Source organism: Chiloscyllium punctatum, chromosome 4 (genome assembly GCF_047496795.1).
Source record: "Chiloscyllium punctatum isolate Juve2018m chromosome 4, sChiPun1.3, whole genome shotgun sequence".
Lineage (NCBI taxonomy): Eukaryota > Metazoa > Chordata > Chondrichthyes > Orectolobiformes > Hemiscylliidae > Chiloscyllium > Chiloscyllium punctatum.
In genome coordinates, this window is record NC_092742.1 from 84,151,314 (window position 1) to 84,159,257 (window position 7,944).

Here is a 7,944-nt window from a genome sequence, read left to right on the forward strand (position 1 = left end):
AATGATTTTAATTTTTGCAGATTTCTGAGGTGCGTGCGTGCATGGCATTGACTTCCAAAACTGTAAATCAATCATGAAAAGATTGTCAGCAGGCCAATCGGCACACACAAACTCTCAGAGTGGCCATGTAGCCACAGAGCATAGAGAAACATTGCTCACGAGGCTAATTAAAAAGATTTACAAGGATGTTGCCAGGGTTGGAGGATTTGAGCTATAAGGAGAAGCTGAATAGGCTGGGGCTGTTTTCCCTGGAGCATCGGAGGCTGTGGGGCGATCTTATAGAGGTTTAGAAAATCATGAGGAGCATGGATAGGATAAATAGACAAAGTCTTTTCCCTGGGGTTGGGGAGTCCAGAACTAGAGGGCATAGGTTTAGGGTGAGAGGGGAAAGGTAGAAAACGAACCTAAAAGGCAACATTTTCGTGCAGAGCATAGTGCGTGTATGGAATAAGCTGCCAGAGGAAGTGGTGGAGGCTGGTACAATTAGAGCATTTAAAAAGCATTTGGATGAGTATATGAATAGGAAGGGTTTAAGAAGGAAATGGGCCAAGTGGTGACAAATGGGTCTAGATTGGGCTGGGATATCTGGTCAGCATGGATGAGTTAGACCGAAGGGTATGTTTTCATGCTGCATATCAATATGACTCTACGACTGTAAAATTCCTGGGATAAAGGAATTGCCTTATGAGGAGAGCAAAAACGGGTTGGATATAAGAATAAAAGGTGACCTTAATGAAACCAACATGATTGTGAAGGGGCTTAACAAGGTAGACACTGACAGGATGGTTCTTCTTGTGGGAGACTGCAGAATTAGGGGGCGCAATTTGAAGATATGAGGTCTTCACAACTGGAAAGAGGGATTTCTTCTCTCAAAGCGTGGGTAGAGTTTGGAGTTCTTTTCCCCACTGAGTAGTGGAGGCTGGACCATTTAATATGTTCAGGGCAGAGATAGGCACAGACGTGATCAACAAGGGAGGCACAGTGGTGCAGTGGTTACCACAGCTGCCTCACAGCGCCAGAGGCCCAGGTTCAATTCCCGCCTCTGGCAACTGTCTGTGTGGAGTTTGCACATTCTCCCCCTGTCTGCGTGGGTTTCCTCCGGGTGCTCCGGTTTCAAAAATGTGCAGGTGAGGTGAATTGGCCGTGCTAAATTGCCCTTAGTGTTAGGTAAAGGGGTAAATATAGGGGAATGGGTCTGGGTGGGTTGGTCTTCGGAGGGCCGCTGTGGACTTGTTGGGCTGAAGGGCCTGTTTCCACACTGTAAGTAATCTAATTTAAAAAGAAGGAGGCAAAGGGTTTTTGAGGCGGGCAGGAAAGAAAATGCTGTGAAGGCACATTCAGACTTAATGAAGTGGAGGAGCAGGTTCAGTTCCTGCCCACGTTCCTATTTCTTTACTGCCTTACCAGTCAACCTGGGCTCCCATTCTTCATTGCCGCCCCGTGGCTCCCTTTGTAAGCTGTGAGCTGTAAGGCGGGTTAACTTAGCAATATCTATAGGTTGACAGTTTTAGACTGATATAGGAAATGGAGGTTTAGGCACAGCACTGGAAGCTGTGTGGTGCCTGTGAAGTTGTGAAGTAGCACAAGGTAATCCACTTAGTTGAGGGGAATGAGAACAGGGAAAGATGGAAGTTACTAGCTGTCGATTGCATTTTTTGAGGAAGTTGTTTCAGGGGCTGAAATCGAAGCTTTTGGCTTGCCAGTGCCCTGGTCTGATGCACCTCTTGTTTTGCCTTTGCAGACACCTTCGCCAGCAAAGTAGCAGCCGCCCAGGATCACTATGCCGATGCCTCCATTGGAAACGTCACCGGCAGCAACGCAGTCAATGTTTTCCTGGGAATTGGATTGGCATGGTCCGTGGCTGCCATCTACTGGGCGTCCCAGGGCAAGGAATTCCAAGTCGATGCCGGCACCCTGGCTTTCTCTGTCACCCTCTTCACCATCTTTGCTTTCGTCAGCATCAGCATCCTGCTGTACAGGCGGCGGCCGCACATCGGGGGAGAGCTGGGTGGTCCGTGGGGACCCCGAGTCATCACTGCCATGTTGTTCGGGGGATTATGGTTACTGTACATTCTGTTTTCTTCGTTGGAGGCTTACTGCTACATCAAGGGGTTCTAAAGCAACAGAAGGCCTCCGCTACGCCCCAAAGAGACACATAACCCCCTTGAATCTCTTCAAACACAATGCAATACTCGCCAACAATATTCCACTCTTTAAGGGAAAACAGAATTACTGGAGATGGTCCCATTGAAGAGGGCAGTATACATCCTACAAATAAAATGAAAAGAACAGAAGGCATTTTGTCAAGGACTGTCCCGTATCTTCATCAAGCACTCCTGAGCTTTCTTGCCTTACAGAAGGGTTTTTATTAAACTACAAAGGGGGGAGGGTGGGAAGGAGGTATTTGGATGCTGTTGGGACAGAGTTGGATGAAGGTTTGTCTAATCAAAGAGCCAGTTATAAGCAGAACACATACAGTGGTGAGGACTGCCCTTCTTCAGTGGAAAAGCCTGCTGCGTGTCATCCAAAGTAATTATTATGTCCAGTCCTTGCTGCTGAGAGCTAATCCATCCAGACAGAGAGAAAAAAACATCATGTTTCACAGAAGGAACTGGGCAATGGTGCTTAGGTACAGCACGACTGGCAGTTTGAAAACAAAACATGCCTGTTGCAAAGACGCCCTCTAATTTGATTACATGTCGTGTAAATTTTGGAAACCGGTTTTTACGTGTCAGTAACATATTGGGAATTTGCTTGTGTTGTCACGAGTTGGAAAGAATTAAAGCACTTGTGGGGAAGGGGGTGTTCCAGGAAAAGATCAACTCATCTCTCTTCAGAAAACGTGTTTGGTTCTTTTTTTGAACGGCATGTTTAACAAAACCAATGGCCGGGGGTTACCTTGTAAATACTGTCACATCATTTTAACTCACCCTCACATGCAGCTGAAAGGAAATGCCATTCAGTCTTAAAGTATTGCTTCCGGGAGATGCATTAATAATGGATCTCAAGCATGTGAACAGGAGAAGGCCATTCAGTCCCTCAAGCCTGACATGCTGCTGGGTATGATGGTGGCTGATTGGCATCTTAACAATGATCGCAGGATTGCTGTAGGGGTGTCAGGGAGAGGTGACAGCATTGATGGGGTTGGGAGAACTGTACCACATTTTGTGCATCACAGTGACTCATTGTCCACAGAGTCAGACAATAAGAGAACAGTCGTACGACTTTCTGAGAGTAATGTTGCAAACAATTTGGAAACGAGTCTACTTTGAAATGTTTATTGACGTAACACAGCCACTTTCTATATAACGGCACGTAGAATTGCCTGGTCGAAGGGGGCTGCATTCTCTACAGTTTAAGCAGCACATAACATTAGAGTTGTTGAGTGCATCACATATTGTAAATATTTGACCAGAATACATTCTATGCTTACCATACTTGGAGGCAGCAGGGACACAGTGGCAAAATTATGAAAATCAAGCCCTTGCTTCTAGCAACCATAACGTAACTTGAGGACGATATTCTTAACCCAGAGGTGACTTGTTGTGACAATGAGATCTTAAGGACCTGGGCAATAATAGTTGGAGAGTGAAGTGAGAGGGAATATAGTTTGAAAGCAGAATCTCTGGGTTAACCAAATGGATGGTAATCAAAGAAGTAGCTGGATATTCAAAAGTGCTCTTATATTTCCTGCTGCTAGTGACTTGTGTACCCTCTAGCTGCATCTAATGCTTTTCTTTTCAATGGAAAAATAAAAGCTGGTCCTATAAGAGTAGAATTTCTTTTTGACAGGCATCCACCATGTTGTAGCCAGTCTGTGTAGCCAAGTTCCTGGTGACGAGTTCATAGGATTGTTGGTTTTGTCCAAAGTATTAGGCCTTTTTATTATCAGAGGAAGTCTGCATGGATAATTTCATCATATTTGTGTGCATTTCCTTTTTTCTGATTAGAAAAGATTTGTGTAAACATTATGAAAAAAATGCAATTGTCAAAAAAAAAAAAATTTTTGAATAACTTTGTTTTCTTGTTCGTTAAACTTGCTCTGGATGCTGGTGTGACTATCTCTGACTACAATTCACTGATGGGATGCTTTGGTTTAGTTGTTCACTCATCCTTACAATAGTGTTTTTTTTTGTCCACTATGCTCAGGGTAACTTTCTAGTGAACATAGTGATGTGGACTAGAAGATTGGGAAAAGGTCCCAACCTTGATAGAGAACCAACCTCTCTAGCCAATCACTTGAGAGTACAGGCAGCCCCCAGGTTACAAACAGATCCCATTGCTAAGTACATTTGTACACAAGTCGGAACACAATGTAGTACTATATAAAAGAGCCGTTTGAAGGTACGAGCAAATGTTGGTATGTTGGATCTTTAAGATGAATGTTAATATGGGATCTCATTCGTAAGCATTTGTTAAGTCAGACATTCGTAAACTGGAGACTTCCTGTAGTCTGCTCGTGGTTGTGATTGATTTCACAGAATAGATGCAAGTTGAGGTCAAGTTAAAGGTAGTGATGAGGCAATAATAGTGTATTTAAAGTCTGAGGCCAGTTCACCACACAAAGTCCTCGTCACCATCAAATAGAGTGGCTGCTGTGTCTTTAGACTTAGAAACAGTGGTTCAAGTATTGTGAAGAAATCCAAACATGACTTTCTTTTAAAAACAATGTATTGCAAAGAAAAGCCTTGAGATAAACTATTACTTTGATTCTTCAGTTCCAACTTGCCCACTCCCTCACCAAAACCCCAAAGGTATGAATGAAATTGTTGATAATTGTGAGATTTATAGCTTTGATCTGTTCACACAGAGAGATTGCAGCACCAAAATACAGTAAATGATGATGATTGTGAAGGCCTCACTTGGTCTGGCTGATGGAGGTTGGCCAGGCCTAGTAGGTTCTCCTTGAACTAGTAACAAATTTAATGATAGGAGATCCTTCTATATCATGGACAGTCACACTCTACATAGAATTTTGTCCGAGTACCACCGACAAAGTTAATGTTTGTTGCCCATTCTTAATTGTCCTTGAATTGAGTGGTTTTACAGGTTTTTGTAGAGGCAGTTACAAATCAGTCATGTTGCTGTGGGTCTGGAGTCACCAAGAGACCAGACAACGTAAGAGTTTACTTCTTTAAAGGCCATCAGTTGAATGAAATGAATTTTTACAGATCTTTAAAAATAAAATGAGCTACTGTGATAGTTAGCGCAGTCATCATATGCATCATCTGAATTCACATGTTCCCAGAATTTGTACCCATTACCCCCAATGCCGTAGTTCATAGATTTAAATTACTTGGCCAGTGAAATTACTGCTATGATAATGTTTTCTCTAACTTCAATGTAGAAAACTGCTTCATGCAATGGTTACTATTTAAAGCCTGACTTTGCACATGATTGAAACCCCCATTTTAATCAAATACTCCAACACAAAGGCTGAGGAGTTCACTCAGGTGAATCGTTGGGTGCCTTAGGGACACAGTGTTAGCAACACATGGTCAGTTGGGGAGGTCAGACAAGGTCTGTTTTTTGGGCCTCAGGTTTCATCTTAATGGCTTTACGGTAGAAGCCTACATTGTTTAGTGCTCCAGTTACCAGCTATGAGAGCAGGTTGATTTGTGGAAGCCTGGCAGAAGATTGATAGGGTGTTGGCTCAGGTCTCTGACCAAAGTTCGGGGAGCAATAGGCTGTTAAGATCACAGGACCCTGGAGTAGCACTATACTGTCAGGCCCAGATATGCTGACGGGGGGATGGATATCAGATAGAAAGATTGCCGACCACAGGAAAACTGTCGGCAAGTTCAGGCAGGAAGATGGCAGATCTTGGCAATAATGCAGTGGAATTGATAGAGCCTGGAAACAGGAATTGGGAATGTGGTTGAAAATCTCTGGATTCACAGTGACCTGATTCTGGTAGATGCTAACCTGTTTCTCACGTCAGTGAAGCTCTGTGTTGCTTTTTCCCTGTTGACATTCAGCACTGGCATGGCTGCCTCAGGGCAAGCCAAAGATGCGATAGGATCAATTGAAGCAGGTGGTAGCCCTTAGTTGCATGTGCAAGCGAATGGGAAGCTCTTTCAGGCATGGATGAAGGAAACCTCTTCACAAACATGATTCATGGTCGAGATGTGTGGGTGCCTATCAGACAACAGTTTGATCCCCAAGCAAGGGGTGCCGCCTTATTGTCGTGCTGCATCCAGGTTTGCACACTAAGGTCATGAAGGGAATTCAGTTTAATGTCTTTGCACAAGAGGGATCCCTTATTAGTTAACTCTTAATACAGACTAGATCGTGGTCAATTATCCTGTATATTTGCTCCAGCCAAACTCTTTCACAATGTGATTTACCCACTTGACACTACTTGTAAACGAGCTTTTAATGGCAAGTGATTTCTGTAGAGTCACTTAATGAACAGGGCTCTTTATACACACTGTATTAACTTCCTATGGGCAACTCTTTATCCTGGAGGAACCATTGAGCACGGTAACGCTATACATTGATATTGGAATGATGATTACAAAGTTTCAACCTCATTTCAGAAGCAAATATAGGATAATCCTGAGAATCCTTGAGAAAGTAACTGCCATAGTGCTTATTAATTGATCTTGGAAATGTTGACTCAATTCTCTGCAGCAAAACTTGTAGCTTTTACACCACTTTCAGATGCTGGGTGGGTGATGTGATCTTAACTGTGCAATAATGTAAAATGGGTAATAATGAGTCACTGGCCTGTTTTACATCTCTCACAGTTTTAATTTCCATCAGCTTCAACGCTGGGAAATTAAACACGTTTCTGATTCATGTCACTTTTTTTTAAACACTGTCTCACGAAGTCCCATTTTTGTCCCTACTGGTGCCTATCTCTTCAAAAATACGTATATGAATCATCATTACTGCCCTTGTAATGCTCAGGAAAGTTGTTTAAAGTTGTTTGAGATTTTGTGGGCTTATCTGCAATAGTTTCAGCATTGAAGGCCATTGATGAATAGAAACCAAGTTTAAAAACTAGGCAGTGAAACAAAACACCTGCAGCATACAAACATTTCTTTTTTTTCTGACCTATTGTTCATGCAAACAAAAAGAACACAGTCGTTTTGATTCACAAACTGACCACGTTCGACTTAGAGACCACCCTGTGGGTATTGGTATCTGTAACCTTCAATCCTCCATCCGTAGCCTTGCATGCCTTGCATGGTGCATTGACTGGAATTGTTTAATTATTTATTTTGTTTCACTGTTGTCTTTCTGTTTTATTCTTTCCTAATTTATTTTCATTCTTTTACTACATCGAAGAGATTCTGTACACGATGCCATATGTGACACAGCTCCTGAAAATGTTTCCACTTGCGATTATGCCTCGTGTACTTGATGATCGTGGCTAGATTTGTTAAAAGGCAGGCTTGCTCACCATGAAGTACTTCAGTGGGAAACCAACTTCAGGAAGACTCTAGGTAGACAGGTAATAATCACACTGCCTGTTCACCCAGAGCCCATTGGTGTAAACACCCCAGACTTGCATACAGAGTTGCTTTGTACAGTAACCTGAAGGGAAAAATGTGTGAACATTTACAATAAAAGTCTGAAAACTATCAAAAGTTTTGGAGTGCTCACTTTTGTCCTGATCACTTGTCATTCAGATGTACTCAGAAGAATCCATAGATACTGGCCAATACTTGTCCTTCGATCATCATCACAAAAACAAAGACAGACAAATCATCTGATCATTATTACCTTGTTAACCCTATTCATAGAGTCATAGAGATGTACAGCACAAAAAGACCCTTATGCCCATATCGTCCATGCCGACCAGATATCCTAAAATAATCTAGTCCCATTTACCAGCATTGGGCCCAAATCCCTCTAAACCCTTCCTATTCATAAAGCCTTCCTATTCATAAACCCATCCAGATATTTTTTAACTGTTGTAATTATACCCATCTCCAC

The 7,944-nt window shown here is 42.7% G+C and overlaps 1 protein-coding gene across 2 annotated transcripts in view; it reads left to right on the forward strand.

Annotated features, from left to right (window-relative positions):
• slc8a3 (solute carrier family 8 member 3) overlaps positions 1-7,742 on the forward strand; it is a 509,326-nt gene extending 501,584 nt beyond the window's left edge. For both annotated transcript variants that reach the window (XM_072569197.1, XM_072569196.1), the window contains exon 8: positions 1,742-7,742. In XM_072569197.1, the coding sequence (XP_072425298.1) occupies positions 1,742-2,118 (377 nt within the window). In that variant the 3' untranslated portion in view covers positions 2,119-7,742. The remainder of the gene's footprint in view (positions 1-1,741) is intronic.
• The last annotated feature ends 202 nt before the right edge of the window (positions 7,743-7,944 follow it).